The sequence below is a fragment of the Gymnoscopelus microlampas genome, assembly GCF_963454915.1.
Source record: "Gymnoscopelus microlampas genome assembly, chromosome: 7".
NCBI lineage: Eukaryota > Metazoa > Chordata > Actinopteri > Myctophiformes > Myctophidae > Gymnoscopelus > Gymnoscopelus microlampas.
Window position 1 is genome coordinate 48,132,450 of NC_139944.1, and position 16,417 is coordinate 48,148,866.

The following is a 16,417-nucleotide window of genomic DNA, read 5'->3' on the forward strand; positions in this document are numbered from 1 at the left end:
GTTGAAGACCAAGCGTGCTGCGGATCATTCTGGATCATTTGGAGAGGTTTAACCCTTTAAGACCGGGAACACATCTGTGTCATTAGATTTCTTTGGGCTATTCAAAAATAGCAGATCTACAAGCTCATATCGCGGCACTCTGTGCCGCGCTATGAGCTTGTAGAAGTTAAGTACACACCTGCCTGTATAGGTATTCTACCAGAAGGAGCTCTACAGACTTTGTACCAAGCCGATGTAACAGCTGTAAGGACAAGAGCATGTTCTTATACCCTGCAGCTGTCATGAGGAATGGGGCTTCCTAAAAGGCTAAAGTCTCATGGTCTCAAAGGCCAATTTTAAATCTTCACACGAAAGATGGCTGAACGATAGTAGGACCTATTCATAAACCTGATGAAACCCCCTTAAAAGCTGAGCACTCATAAAATAAGAACAGGAAAACAAATCATCCACAGATGTGTCAGTGTAACAACAAAACATTTCCCCCATGGGAACATTGGTACACAAAACATCTATGCCAACTACCAGAGGGAAGAACAAACTGTCGTTCTGTTTAATGATGCATAGAGATGAAGATAATACAAAGTAGAAACATCTTGTTATTTCCAAACTGCATTCTTCACTGAAAGATTAACTAGAAAAATGAAAGAAAAACCACTGGGCATGACTGGGTCAGGGTGACCCTTTTTCTGCCTATTCAAAGATTAATCCAGAACAAGACAATTCATGCCCTAATTGGAACATCATGCAGATACTGTATTATATCACTTTACTGTTGTGTATAGAGCAGAGGTCTTCAACAGGGGGTCCGGGACCCCTAGGGGGTCCGCAGAGTTACTACAGGGGGTCCGCCAAATCTTTGTGATTTTTACATTAACCACTTCAACCAAGCATCCCTACTGTGAGGAGAACTTTAGCCAAAAATAGCAGATCTACAAGCACACAACGCCTCGCGCTGCGAGGCGTTGTGTGCTTGTAGATCTGCTATTTTCGGCAAAGTGGTTCGGTATAGGGGGAAAAAAAGAGTGAAAGTACAGAAAGTACAGAGTGAATGGTCAGGTTTACAAAGTATTGTTTTTAGAGCATGGTTAAATGTCTGGAAATACACATTAACATGAATCCAACATGATAGTGCTGTGAAACAAGTCTATGAAGCTGCCTATGAAATCTATGAAAATAAAAAATACTTCATACAATATATAATGGGGGTCCCTGCTTTCTCTCTCTCTCTCAGCCAAGGGGTCCTTGGCCTGAAAACGTTGAAGACCCCTGGTATGGAACCATCTTTCAATCAATCATGACCATGTTCTAAAGAAAAGGTACAAACCTGATGCTGAAGTTCTAATTATTGTGTACATACATTACCTGCTACTACAGTACATATGTCATCTGTATCTTTTTGACTTTTTAATTATTTGACCTGGTTCTATCTTGTGTGATGGTTTCTTGTTGTGTTCTGTCCATACTTTACCCCTACCCTGACCTCCCTCTCCTCACAAAAACTACAATGATGGAGCCTTACTCTACCCCCATCCTCCCTCTCCTCACAAAAACTACAATGATGGAGCTTTACTCTACCTCTATCCTCCCTCTCTTCACAAAAACTACAATGATGGAGCCTTACTCTGCCTCTATCCTCCCTCTCCTCACAAAAACTACAATGATGGAGCGCCCCACGCACAACATTCTTCACCCCTATAAACCTGTGATGTGACAATAATAAAGCTGATTGTGATGGATGTAATTTAACACAATTTAGGGTAAATGTCCCTATTAAGCACATGTATACAGTGTACACACTTGCTCTCTCTCTCTCTTTTTTTAAAATCTTCGCCAGACCAGAAGGTGGAGATTATGTTGTTCGACCATTTGTGCGTGCGTGCGTGACTGTGCACAGCTAGATAATCTCGCACACCACTGGACAGATTGCTGTCAAACTTTGCATGCAAACTCCCAATAGGCCATGGAAGACATTCCACCCCAGCCTTTTCAAAATGGGTCTTAAGGTGGCACAAATACCGGGCTGCTTTACTGTAACTTGAACCATGAAGATGGATTCCTTGGCTCATGATCCAACTCCCCATATAGTGCACACTCACCCGTTACACATTATGTCTGGAGGCATGTGGTAAAATTGTATTTGTCATTACTTTCATAGACTGACTGATTTAGCTCAGGGGTCTTCAACAGGGGGTCCGGGACCCCTAGGGGGTCCTCAGAGCTACTATAGGGGGTCAGCCAAATCTTTGTGTGATAGGATTTCGTTTTTTTTTTACATTAACCACTTGAACCCTAAAATTCCTTTTCTGAGGGGAACATTAGCCAAAAATAGCAGATCTACAAGCTCTCAACGCCTCGCGCTGCGAGGCGTTGAGAGCTTGTAGATCGGCTATTTTTGGCAAAGAGGCTATAGGTGTAGAGGGGAAAAATATCAGACTAATTTAGCTGGTTGCTGCGCTTATCATTTCTGTCAATTCGGACTGACATGGAGGCCGCTGTTATTTACATTCCTGGCCTAATATGTGTTCTCAGTCTGCCCCTTAAACATGGTTGACACAAGGCATTAGCGATAAGCATCCTTGATCACAGCTCTATGCCTTTTCATTCAGACACTTGCCCGATACCCGAACAAAGCCATCACATGCACTGACTGCACATACAACGATGGAGGGAAGTATGCCTCCTGATGGGGGGACATGAAAAAGTGGAGGTAGCACGTCGCTAACCCATTCAATGCGGGAACGCATACTGTGTCATTTTAGATTTATTTGGCTATTCAAAAATAGTAGATATACAAGCTATACAAGCTAGATATACAAGCTCATAGCATGGCACAGAGTGCCATGCTATGAGCTTGTAAAAAACAAAAGAAAACTTGAAAAATCTTCGAATATTTATTACATGTTTTACTCAAATCTTTGCTTCTGGGGGTCCCTGGAACAAAATACTTTGAGATGCGGGGGTCCGCGAACAAATACATATCATTTTGGGAGGTCCTTGACATGAAAAAGGTTTGAGAACCGCATACCCATAGCAACATACTTTTCTTGTACCGCAGCACTCGGTGCCGCGCTATCAGCTTGTAGATCTGCAATTTTTGAATAGCCCAAAGTGTAATGTAATGGCTATAGCAAAAACTCTACAATGACACAGTATGCGTTCCTGGATTGAATGAGTTAATCACAAGCTAGCAGACCACAGCGAATAGTGAGATACTGAATGAGGCCAGACAGCTTCTCTCTTCTGTACTTATGACAAGATCAAGGGCAAGGAAGGGACGAGGCTGGCACAGAGATTTGGAGGCAGCTCAGGGTGACAAACAGCATGGGGGATCATCATCAACGTGATGTGTGGGCTAAAAGGAACAGGACAGGTTGCAGCCAGGCAACAGCCCAGAGAAGAGAGAGAGAGAGAGAGAGAGTGACCGTCCTGGTTCAATCACTTCTGCAACTTCCTAAGGCACACACCCTGACAGGGGATACAGCCCAGGAACAAATACCAGCAGCAGTCCTCCTTTTACAATTATGAACGTTGGTCCTGACTGACTCCCTTTACGTTTCCGGGAGTTTGCCAGAGCAACATCCACTCTGAAGCAGTGTTGATTTTGTCGACTAAAGCTATGACGAAAAATGTTCGTAGACTACCTTTTTTCACTGACGAAAACTAAATCAAAACTAAGCTACAATGACTAAAAACTAAGACTAAATATATTGACAATGTTGTCAACAAATAAAAACTAGACTAAAATATTAGTGAGGGACTAGTGGAGAAGAGATCCAGTAGAACTAAAAGACAAGTCGTTTTATGTTTGGTTGCGCTGGGGTGTGCATGCTGAAAATAGCAGATCTACAAGCTCACTGTGAGCTTGTAGATCGGCTATTTTCAGCATGCAACCGAGTGTAAAATCAGGCATTACGACGCAATCAAGGCACTGCCAAAATACATTTTAGTCAACTAAATCAACGGTAGATTTAGTCGACTAAAATCTTATGATATTTAGTCGACTAAAACTAGACAAAAACTAAAACATTTCAGATGACAAAAATATGACTAAAACTATATGGAATTTTATTCAAAAGACTATGACTAAAACTAAATCTAAATTTGCTGTCAAAATCAACACCCGCTCTGAAGCAGGGGAAAAGTGCAGGGCCCGACGGCATCTCACCACAGGTCGTTGTGAATTGCAATCTTGACGACATCATCCTGAGATCTATAACCAGGCTCTCGTGAAAAACAACAAGCTGGATAATATAGTCTCTCTCTGATATCATCTCAGTCCCAGAATCTAGAGATCTTTCAAAACCAGACAACTACTGTGGCATCAGTCTGACATGTATCATCATTGCAAACATGTAGCAATAATTGCATGATACCACACAGGATATGGAGCGCATGAAGCTCTTCATTGTCCGGCACATAGATACCTACAGTAAGTGAGCTCCTAATCAAATCCCATGTTTGCCAATTCATAACCAGAGTTAGCATCGCTGTCACTGTGTTAGCTGTCGCGATGCTTTATAGTCTAGGTTAATGACCAAAGGTGACTGACCAGGCTTTTGACATCAAGGCCTGCCCTGCCTAGTGCCTAGCAAGCAGTAAAGCACAATAACATTTTTTAAATCTCCTTTAAAACCCAATCTATAGAGAAATGCCTTTTTCTCCTTTTAAGACAGCAGTTTGGTGCATTTACCAATACTTGGTATTTTTGAAAATTTTAGCATATTAGCAAATCTTTCACTACATATATTTTTAAAGCGAACATTTGTAACTCAAAGCTTTGCTTCTGGGGGTACCTGGAACTAAATATTTTTGAGGTGGGGTCCGCAGCCAAATACATATCATTTTGGGGGTCTTTGACATGAAAACATTTGAGAACCACTGGTACAGATGTCAGCTTTCGGTTAGCTCCTTATAAAGGACGCTGGGTACCCATAGTCCTCCTGGTTCTGATTACACAGTATTTGAGTCAGCTGCACACCAATGCCAATGTCAACTGGAGCCACAGATGTGGGGAAAAAATATCAACAGTGCAACGTGGCATTGAATGGCTGACTTCATCAGGCAGGACTTGGTTCTCACCAAAAAAAAACTTGCAATAATAGGCCTAAACTAGCAAGCACTACGGTTTCACATGAATTAAATACATTCTGTAGTCTAATCCATCATCAGTCCTTCTACATTTCACTACTTGCATCAAAAATGAATGAGAACTTAATCAGACAGAGGAATGACATTGCATGCCTGATTCCATGTCAGTAATCCAATGCAAAGATGACATACTGTAGGACAGGGGTCTTCAACAGGGGGTCCGGGACCCCTAGGGGGTCCTCAGAGTTACTACAGGGGGTCCGCCAAATCTTCGTGTGATATATATAATTTTTTAATTTACATTAACCACTTGAACCCTAGCATTTTTCTGAGGAGAACTTTAGCCAAAAATAGAAGATCTACAAGTTCACAACGCGCTGCGAGGCGTTGTGAGCTTGTAGATCTGCAATTTTTGGCTAAAGAGTTATAGGTGTAGAGGGAAAAAAGGAGCGGCAAAAGTTTATCTGAAACACAATTTTATACACTATAGAGGGGGTCCCTGCTTCATCTCTCTCTCAGCTAGGGGGTCCTTGGGCTGAAAACGTTGAAGACCCCTGCTGTAGGACATAACATGCCATTATAGATAGATAGATAGATAGATAGATAGATAGATAGATAGATAGATAGATAGATAGATAGATAGATAGATAGATAGATAGATAGATAGATAGATAGATAGTTTTGTCTGTGTACTGTAGATCAATACGAGTGACAGCTTTTTATCAGGAAATAAAACACACTGCTACACACTGGCCTGGGCATTTGTGGGGTATGTGTGTCATGAGATCAAGTATCACAGAAGAACCATTGTGGTGATGAATGTGTCCTGTCATGCTGTCTGATTATCATTACTGGTGGTAGGTATAGACCAGTGGTTCTCAACCTGTGGGTTAGGACCCCTGGGGGGGTCCCCACATGATTGTGGGGGGGTCCCCAGATTATGGCATCAAAAGTAACGAACAAGCTATGCTATACTATAAAAACTGGTCAAACCTTGACCAAATTGTCATAATATAAGAAAGAGGCAAAAAATTGCAAAAACAGCCGATCTACAAGCCCACAACGTTGAGCTTGTAGATTGGCTATTTTCACAACATTTATTTGTTGAGGAATCTAAATCGAAATGCCTCAACTCCTACATTCCAAGTGCTTATCAGGATGGAGGGGTCCCCAGTTCAAATATGATAGTTTTGGGGGTCACCAGCTCAAATATGATTATTTTGGGGGGGTCCCCAGTTCAAATTTGATTATTTTGGGGGGTCCCCAGTTCAAATATGATTATTCTGGGGGTCCCCAGTTCAAATATTATTATTTTGGGGGTCCCCAGTTCAAATAGGATTATTTTGGAGGGTCACAGGCTTAATAGGTTGAGAACCACTGACTCTGGGGGCAAGGGGGACAGGGACTCTTGTTACCTGCTTGGGGTCACCGTAGATTCTACGATGACCCCAAGCAGGTAAGAATCTGAATCGAACTGGTAGTTCCAAGCAGCAGTTTGTAGTGTGTGTCAGTCACACACTAGTGTGTGTCAGTCACACACTACAAATGCTACCAAATAAACCACCATCAGTGCTGCAGTTTAGAGGAAAGAAGGTGAGAAATGTGTGCTATCTTTTGTTATGTAGCAGCTACATAACAGCTGCTAAGGTAAGAATCTGAGTAGCATTGGTATCTTCTACGGCGTAGAAGATACCAATGCTACTCAGATTCTTAACTGCTTGGGGTCATCGTAGAAGATACCGAGGGGTCATCGTAGAAGATACCGATGCTGCTCAGGTTCTTACCTGCTTGGGGTCATGGTATAGACTCTAGGGGGGACGGGGTGGACTCTCTCTTACCTGCTTGGGGTCATGGTACAGACTCTAGGGGGGACGGGGACTATATCTTACCTGCTTGGCCAATGGGGTCATTGTATAGACTCTTGGGGGACAGGGGGGGGGGCTCTCTCTTACCTGCTTGGGGTCATGGTACAGACTCTAGGGGGGCTCTATCTTACCTGCTTAGCCAATGGGGTCATGGTATAGACTCAGGGGAACAGGGGCTTACCTGCTTGGGGTCATCATAGAAGATCCCGATGCTGCTCAGGTTGGGCCCGATGCTGGTGCACTCGGCGTAGGACGCGCCGAACTCCTTGTAAGTGGGTCCCCACTGGGACGACGGTCCCTCCTTCAGCTTGTAGGCGATGGTGACGTTCCTCACGGGGGGAGAGCCCGTCTTTATCTCCACGGAGTGCAGCAGACCAGAGTAGATGACGAACCCGAACAGCGTCACGGTCAGACACAGGAACAGAACCACTATGAGGATGAGGATCAAGAAGTCAGACATGATGCCGTTTGGTTTGGTGTCTGAAGTGGGATCCCACCAGCTGGCTGAATGAAAGGTGATGCAATGTTAGTGGTTCTGACTGACTGACTGCCTCCACGTCCTCTCTCTCCTCTCTGGGTTTACTGTATGAAAGCTACAGTATAAATGGTGAATGTTGGTCCTTTAAGGTAGCACTTTGAGTCGCAGTTTCAACACGAAACGCTGGATATTGTGGAGAAAATAGCGTTGTCACTGTCCGTAGGGATAAAGTGGACAGTACAGTGTCCTTATGATACCTAGTTGTGTACGTTGACACTCAGATGATGTCAAATCGCTTGTTGTCAGTGTTGCCAGATATTGCGAGAGAAATAAGCAACCGGGTCTATGAAGACAAGCCCCAAATAAGCGACTAGCATCCGGCCACATGAGCGTCGGATATTTGAAAATAGACAATCTGCAAGCTCACAACACTTCAAGCTTGTTGATCTTCTTTTTTAAATGTACTTTTATAACAAAAAAAAAACATTTAACTGGTAGAGCTCTGAGCTGGGGTCATAAAATACTTATGGATGGGGGGGGGGGGTCTGTGGACAAATACATTCATTTAGGGGTCCTTGACAAGAGATGTTTGAAAACCACAATATTTAGGAAGCAAGCCCAAAATAAGAAACAAGCCCAAAAAACCGCAACCGGCAACTACCAATACGGCAACTACCAATATTTACAAACAACTTTACAGAAAATGAAGCATAAGTCGCTTATAATAAGCAGACGTGGCAACACCGAGTGTTGTTTATTTCCCCAAACAGAGGGGCGCGCTTCCTGGTTTAAACCATTCTGCCATGAAAGGGGGGTGCCTTCAAAATAAGGGGGGTTGTCAAATATGCTTAAGATGATAGCCACTAAGCTACATCACACCTTGTGAGGAAAATATATTATCATAAGCCTTTTCTGTGTAATATCTTCACTATTCCTCGTCAATGCGACACCTTCAGATAGCGAACATTCACCAAGAAAATGCTATGGCCCCGATGAGTTGGTTCAAGCCTAGCCATGGTTCACATGACGCTCGTCTGTCACAAGCGTCTGATTTTGGCACTTTCTCCATTTACAACCCGTACATCTACACAAACGTTCAGATTTCAAATAAAGTGCTTACCCCACGGCCACAAATATAATAAGTTGAACCGGGTGGGTCTAAGTACCTGTATCTTCCATATTGTTCTATACAAATCATTTTAATCCGATCGGCGGCCATTTTCTCATAGTTATAATGTATCAGAGTGCAATACACCTCCCAACCGATAGGGTCGCGTAGTTGAAAGCATATGGAGAAAATCGAAGAAAATGGCCACCGATCGGATTAAAATGCTTTTTATTGAACAATACGGAAGATACAGGTACTTAGACCCTCCCGAATCAACTTGTTACATCCATGGCCATGAGGTCAGCACTTTATATTTGAAATTTGAACGTTTACGTAGATGTACGGGTTGTAAATGGAGAAAGTGCCAAAACCAGGTTCAAGTTTCGCCATCATGTTTCAAGCCAGGAGCACGCAGCAGGCAATGGACTGGTGGTGATGTTTCTGTTTTCTATCTTTCACAGTGGTGTAAAGTAACTAAGTATATTTACTCAACTCAAGTACTGTAATTAAGTACAATTCTGAGGTACTTTTACTGTATTGGGGTATTTCCAATTGTCTATCCTTTTACTTCTACTAACTCCACTACATCTCAGAGACAAATATTACTACTTTTGCTCCACTACAATATTTGAAAACTTTAGTTACTATTTACTTTGTAGATTTGAATTATTATTACAAAACATACATTAACCACTTTTTATACATTTTAAACATGTGAGAACTTGTGAAACGGAACATTCTCCATAATGAGTACTTTTGCTTTCGGTACTTTAAGTATATTTTGATGCCAATATTTTTGTATTTTTTACAGACTTTTACTTGTAACAGAGTATTTCTACATTGCAGTATTGATACTTTTACTTAAAGCAGAACATTTTAGCACTTTTTTTCGACCACTGCTTTCATTGATGTATTTCTAGGGTAGGCAACTTACCCAACCAAGTTCTGCCAACATTGGCACAGGGGAGGGTGATCACTGGCACACTGGCCACACTGGCCAATCCTCTCTCACACACAAGTGTGTGAGAGAGGATTTTATGTTTAAAATAAATGTAGTCCCCTCACATCTTAATGCAAATTACATCCTGCACGTACTGTAATTCTACATTCATTCAAACTCTGACTGGGGAGGTAGTCTGTCTGGGTCTGGGAGATACATAGTTATTGCTAATGGTCGATAAAATGTACTGGTATAGTATACTATTTCAAAAGAAGAAGAAAATGTTGATATGGCACGCTCACTATCAAGAAAAGAAAAACATGGCACTATGTCAAAAAGGTTGCTGCCCCTGATGTACTTACACAGACCAAAGCTGGAAACCTTGTAGTTCATGTTTCCATCCTCTAAAAGCTTCAGTTCCATCCAATCCATAACAAACCAATTAATAATATGGTGTGTAAGCAGAAGACTGGGCACTTGAGATGACTGGGCACTTATTGTATTCTTGAGGACATCATCATCTCGCTTCACTAGTTAAACATTCAAAGTTGTTGTGTGTTTAAGATTCTTTGGACAGTTTGTTATTATTTGTATTACCAGGGGCACAACGGCCTTAAATAATTAATTTATAGTTGATACAATTCACAAGGTTTCTCAACACAGACAAACACATACTGTAACAACCCAATTAAATCAAGACATAAAACAATCAATTATATACATTCATTTTAATTGGCTGGCAAAGCACAAACGAAAAAAACATTGTTAAAGAAAGATACTAAACACAGGATGGAAAATACAAGGCCTGCTTGGTCTTTATAAAGAATGACATTAATACTTAAATACATCATATGCAATCTCTTTTTTTTCTTCAGTTGTCATGGGGATATATATAACTTAACCACCCGAGGCTTGTGTCTGTGATCCTGTACATGAACAGTCATCTCAACACTATGATTAAGATCACCTTAGTAACTGTCAGCATAAAACAGACCAAGACTCTGGTAACATGTATTACTTTTAACGGTTTGCATCCCTATTCTGGGGGGGGACACATTCTGAGAAAATAGCAGATCTACAAGCTTGTAGATCGGCTATTTTCGGTTAAAGGGATAGTTCACCCAAAAAAAACAACTTTTTTTCCTATCGATTAGTCACCCCATGGAGACTTGAATTCATGGATATTTTTTTGTGTCGCATTCCTAAGCCAATAATTTGGCTTAGGAATGCGACAAAAACAAAAAAATATTCAAGTCTCCATGGGGTGACTAATCGATAGGAAAAAAGCCATTTTGGGGTTAACTATCCCTTTAATAGATTTGGTGTGTAGACTGTATAGAGAGAAAAAAGGAGCGGACCCCGGTCAACTAAAATAGGTATTTATTTACTAATTATAGTGGGTTTAAGTGTTTTATTGGTGATTTATTGGTCTCAGAAGATCTCTTTATTAGTCCGAGTCTTCCTCCTCTTCATCTTCCTCTATGGGGCCGCCATTCTTAGGTTCTCCAGCATCACTTTCCATATCCTGGAAATAAAGAACATTTAAGTCCATTTGCAAATCCATTCAAATTAAATCTAAAGGGGGCGGCGATAGCCGAGTGGTTAAGGCGCATACCACACAGACTCTGATGCCTGACAGCATGTCCCGGATGGATGAGCCTGTTCAGTAAAAGCTGAGAAGTGAACCAGAAAAGCCGTTTCTGTTGGTAACCAACTGTACCGGCCAGAAATTATTAGCTCAAAACACCACATTATCTTATCGCTCCACACTGCCCTTCTCAGTTTCAACTGCCTGTTATCCCCACATGTTATGTAAACGACTCACACTTCTCACATTGCCATGGGTTTCCAGAGATAAGAGTTTAAAACCAAATAGACACTAGATTATCATTACTGTGCTATATACATTCATTTTGTTTAACAGTTTTATGAAGGAGGATGGCAGTAGCACCCTTGTAGCCATGACACAAGAATAATTAAGTAAGGCTTCCAATGTTTCACATGACAAGTTCGCCGCAAGCAACTTAGATGCTTCAAAATCAAATGCTATCTGCATCTAGACTGCAATACCCTCCATCCATTGACATCCCATTCATGAAACAGAAAAGTCCCATATGATTGCATTAAACAACAATAAATTCACCAATATTGCATGTGTATGGACAGTTTGTATTAAACCTTTTTGTCTGTGTTAAGTCTTTAACTACCCCCAAGAGACAGTGGGGGCAGTAGCATGCCACTTGGACACAGGCAGGGGTCTGATCAGCCTCGGTCGGGTCGCCTGGAGGAGGGTGTCTGTTGCAAGAACCCGAAACACCCAGTGACTCCAGGAAACAACACTGATGATGATGTCTCCAAGTTTGTGCATCAGTTGATGTTTTATTAACCATAAAAATCCACGGTTCCAACTTTCTGGCAATAAATTCCATGCAGCGATTATTTTTCTATGTGTTCGAGTTTGGAAGTGCCCATTTTCCATTGCCTCCTGCACAATATGTGCAATTTTGGTCAGATAGGACTTTGCTGTGTCATGAATTGGCTGTCAATGGAGGGTATCGCAACCTAGATGCAGATAGCATTTATAGCATCTAAGTTGCTTGCAGATAATGACAAGTCTTCTTCAGGGCATTCAATGTTTATTTTTTTGTAAATATGTGTTATTAATGTTCTGTCATAATTTAATGCTAAGACTATCTATTTTATAGACAATATTGCTTAGGCAGTTAAGTCATGCTGACATGTATACAGAGTGATTAATGACTAATATATATATATTTTTGCATCAGCTTTCCTTGAATATGGACTTGCATAATTCATCTGAAAAAGCTGCTACTAGTGAAGTCACCTAGACACATGGGGATAGCTTAACACTGATGACAGATGCTGTCTGGCTGATATTTCCATTGTCATTATACTGCCAATAAAAATAATGATAGTATTATTAGTGTTTGATTTTCCTTCTTCATGTTGACACACTGAACCGGGAAGCACCAAGTAATCATTCTTGTTCTGGATTTGAGCACAGTGCATTTCATATATCCCTCAAACTGACAGCCCATCCCTTGTTTCTTCCTTTATCCGCGGTAAATACACCCCCCATATTCATCATTAAATTGATGTTAAACACAATTGATATCGATTGATATGACATTCTGATACTTAAAAAAATAAACATTGAGAAGATGTGCCAGGAATCAACCATGTTTACAAAGCAATCCTTTTTAACCCATTCAATCCGGGAACACATCTGCGTCATTTTCAGATTTCTTTGGCTAGAATATCAAATCTACAAGCTCATAGAGTACCGCGCTATGAGCTTGTAGATCTTTTTTTTTTTTTTTTTTCGTTTTTTTTTACTTTTGTGCAAATCTTTGAACATTTATTTTTTTTATAGACCTGAGGTTGATTCTACAAATGATCTTCTAAATCCTAACAGTTTTCGGAAACACTTTATGTTACTATCAGTGGTTCTCGAACTTTTTCATGTCAAGGACCCCCAAAATGATATGTATTTGGCCGTGGACCGCCATCTCAAAATATTTAATTCCAGGGACCCCCCCTCCCCCACAAGCAAAAATTTGAGTTACAAATGTTCGCTGAAAAAATATATATATGTATTCAATACATATAAAATGATCATGATTTTTCAAAAATAGCAGTTCTTTGTCGTTTTGTCGTGAGACACTCCCTATGGGAAACAGCGCCATCTGGCGATGCAACAGAGCTACACAATACGCTCCCGGGGCCCATCTATTGGGCTAGAGGGTATGTCACGCGACCGGCCATCCCCTCCCCTCAGCGGGAGGGCATAAGAGGCCCCGGTCGTGACGTCAACTTCCTCTTCAGTTCCTCTGTTCGCAGATGATAACATGGCTACACGCTTGTTAAAAACTGAAATCTACATTTATTCGATGATTACTCCACTCTTCAGGACCCAAAGCGAGAAACCAGCTTTAGCCCAAAGCGGAGACTAGGTTAAGTTACCCACGGGTTTTCTCGCTCGACTAAACTCCAGAAAACGAACTTTATTCTACCTCGTGGTGAGCCGGTGTTAGCCCTTAGCTGCTTCTTAGCCTAGCCGCTAGCTTTACTAGCTTAGCTGTTCGGCTACCTCCACAGTGCTAACCCCCTTTCCCGCTGAGCTAACTCCCCGATTAGAGCTGTTAGCCTGGCTTTTTGTGAGCCGACGTTAGCTTTTAGCTGTCCTTAGCCTAGCCGCTAGCTTACTAGCTTAGCTGTTTGGCTACTTCCACAGCGCTAACCCCCTATCCGCTGAGCTAACTCCCCGAATAGAACTGTTAGCCTAGCCTTTTGTCGCTCTTTTCCACGACACTCGAATTGTGTTGTCTCGGTGCCGCGCACGCCTTCTACGCGCTCTCCGGCCCCGAGTCTGTCTGCGAAGCATTCGCCCGGGTCTCTGTGAGGCTGCTTTGTCACAGATACGGCCTGTGCCGGTAGTTAAGGGGACACCGACGGCTCTCGCTCGGTTCCCCCGAAACCCTCCCACATCCACGGCGCTAAACCCCTTTCCCGCTGAGCTAAACTCCCCGAATAGGGCTGTTAGCCTAACCTTTGGTGAGCAGGCGTTAGCCTTTAGCTGCTTCTTAGCCTAGCCGCTAGCTGCTACTAGCTTGGCCGTTAGACTACATCCGCGGCGCTAACTCTCCTAATGGAGCGGTTAGCTTAACCTTGACCAGCTTAGCTGTTTCGGCTACAGCCACAGCTGTTTTCTTTCACCACGCGATGGCTCGCTACGACCAGGCCAGGGCCTGTACGGGGAACGCCGAAGGTGCTAGCGGTGCTCGCCCAGCACCACCGCGACACTCCCGCCTCCCTACCCCAACTCCAGCTGCCACAAGCGGTGGCCCGCGGTAAACTAGCCCGACCCCCTTCGTGAGCGGAGTACGCGACGCTGACTACCATGTTCCTCCCAGTGTCTACAGAGCAGAAGCAGGGTAGATTTTTGCACATTCTGTGAGGTCAGTACAATGTATAAATGCCTGTTTTTTGTGCCAATAAAAATTGTTACAAAGAACCAAACCTTGCATTATTCAAACCATGTCGACTTGAGTCCACAATGCTAGGAGAGGCCTCAGTGCTCGTCCTCCTAACACTATTGGATACAACATATTATGCATTCAGCGTCAGTATATTGTGGTACATAATGCCTTTCATTGTGCTAATATGTCTGTCACACTGGTCACATTTAGCATTTTTCGAATCCGGTTGGAATACGATATAATGCTTTTCACTGTCAATATATTTATATTGCCTGTCTTTGTGCCATTATGGTTGTAATTTCACCACACCCTGCATGATCAGACACTATCTGACTTAAGCCCATAGTGATTGGACGGAGCCGGTTTTTCGGCTCCCCAAACACTGAAGGGATACTAGGTATAATGCGTTTCTCCATTATTTTTATAATGTTCGCCTTTATGCCAATGTGTTTGCTACACTGAATTGAATAACTCCAGTGCAGATGGGAAAACCAGTCTCTCTCCCCCCCCCTCTTCGGTTGGGAAGGAGACAGGGACCCCTTGTATTTCTCGAGGACAGAGTCATGGACCCCTCCACAGCCAAACAGAGGAGCATGTCGCACTTTCTGTAGAGGTCTGTGAAGAAATACCCTGTGATTGTGGCTTTACATGCGTTGAAAAGTACCTTGTCTTTTTCCAAACTCCGCCTGTGTGCCAGGGAGAACGAGGACCGGTCTCTTGCCGGCCCCTCGTTCTCTGATGGTCTGCCTTTGGGCCCACAGTATCCGAAAAACCCCTCCTCGGTTTTCCAGATACGTGTGGGACAAGCAATCTGACTGCTTTAATGCCTGTACACCAGAGAGAAAGAGGACCGGTCTCTTGCCGGCCCCCCTTTCTCGACGGTCCCACAATGAGCCCACAGTATCCGAAAAAAACCCTTTCTAGGTTTTTCGGATACGTGTGTGACGAGCATATTGAATCCACATATGTACCAGAGACAACGGGGACCACCCACATGGCGCCCCCCCCATGAGCCCACAGTATTTGGTAAAGCCGTTTCTCGTTTTTCCAAATACATGTGGGAGAAACATATTGAGTGCATTCAATCCTCTAAGAATATCAGCTCTGAAACCAGTACCACCTCTGTCCACGAGAGGGCGCCCCTGCTCCTCGGGACAGGCCACGCTCGTTTCACCAGCCGATCCTAAGATGGCCGAACGGAAGGTAGGCATGCTAACCACTTCCTTTTCTGACCGGACACGGACGTCGAGCGTCCCCCACCGGATGTTGACGCCGGGGAGGTACCCACGTGACCTCCCCGTATCCAACTACTTCCGTTTCCGACCGGAGACGGACGAGGGGCTTCTCCGACCGGATCTCAACATTGGGGAGGCACCGCGTGCGGGATCACGTGACTTTCCCGAATCCTTCTGTCAGTCAGGTAACACCCGTACTGCCTCTAGCGAGCGTCACACGCTCGGCTACGCCAGAGCTTGCGAGCTCGTCACTAGTCGCCATGACAACGGACAGACAGCGGGTGGAACGAGCAGCTGTTTTAACTCGCTCCAACCCCCTAGCTCGCTGTCTAGCGCAATGGAAAGCTTGCGACCCGTCTCTTTGGGTGCTATGCACCATACAGAAGGGTTACAAACTACAGTTTTGCATGAAACCCCCTATGTCAGACAAAGTGATTTTCTCCAGCGCGACAGGCGCTGCGGCGATCACGTTAAGAGAGGAGGTTCTCTCTCTCCTAAACAAAGGCGCCATAAGAGAGTTGTCCCCAGATCAGAAACGCCTGGGTTTTTACTCAAGATATTTTCTGGTCAAGAAAAAGGGGGGGGTGTACGTCCCATATTGGACCTGAGAGGTCTAAACAGATTTCTAACGAAATTCAAGTTTCGAATGCTGACGAACGAGACGCTTTTACGCACGGTGCGTCAGGGCGACTGGTGGACCAGT

At 43.3% G+C, this 16,417-nt stretch overlaps 2 protein-coding genes across 2 annotated transcripts in view; both read right to left on the reverse strand.

Moving 5' to 3' along the window:
- The window catches only part of tex264a (testis expressed 264, ER-phagy receptor a), a 156,992-nt gene extending 149,280 nt beyond the window's left edge, over positions 1 to 7,712 (reverse strand). Inside the window, exon 1 of the mRNA XM_084063448.1 lies at positions 7,135 to 7,712. Within this exon, the coding sequence (XP_083919574.1) occupies positions 7,135 to 7,413 (279 nt within the window). The 5' untranslated portion in view covers positions 7,414 to 7,712. The remainder of the gene's footprint in view (positions 1 to 7,134) is intronic.
- A 2,995-nt stretch (positions 7,713 to 10,707) lies between these two features.
- Positions 10,708 to 16,417, reverse strand: part of fancd2 (FA complementation group D2) — a 41,560-nt gene continuing 35,850 nt past the window's right edge. The window contains exon 44 of the mRNA XM_084063438.1: positions 10,708 to 11,004. Within this exon, the coding sequence (XP_083919564.1) occupies positions 10,927 to 11,004 (78 nt within the window). The 3' untranslated portion in view covers positions 10,708 to 10,926. The remainder of the gene's footprint in view (positions 11,005 to 16,417) is intronic.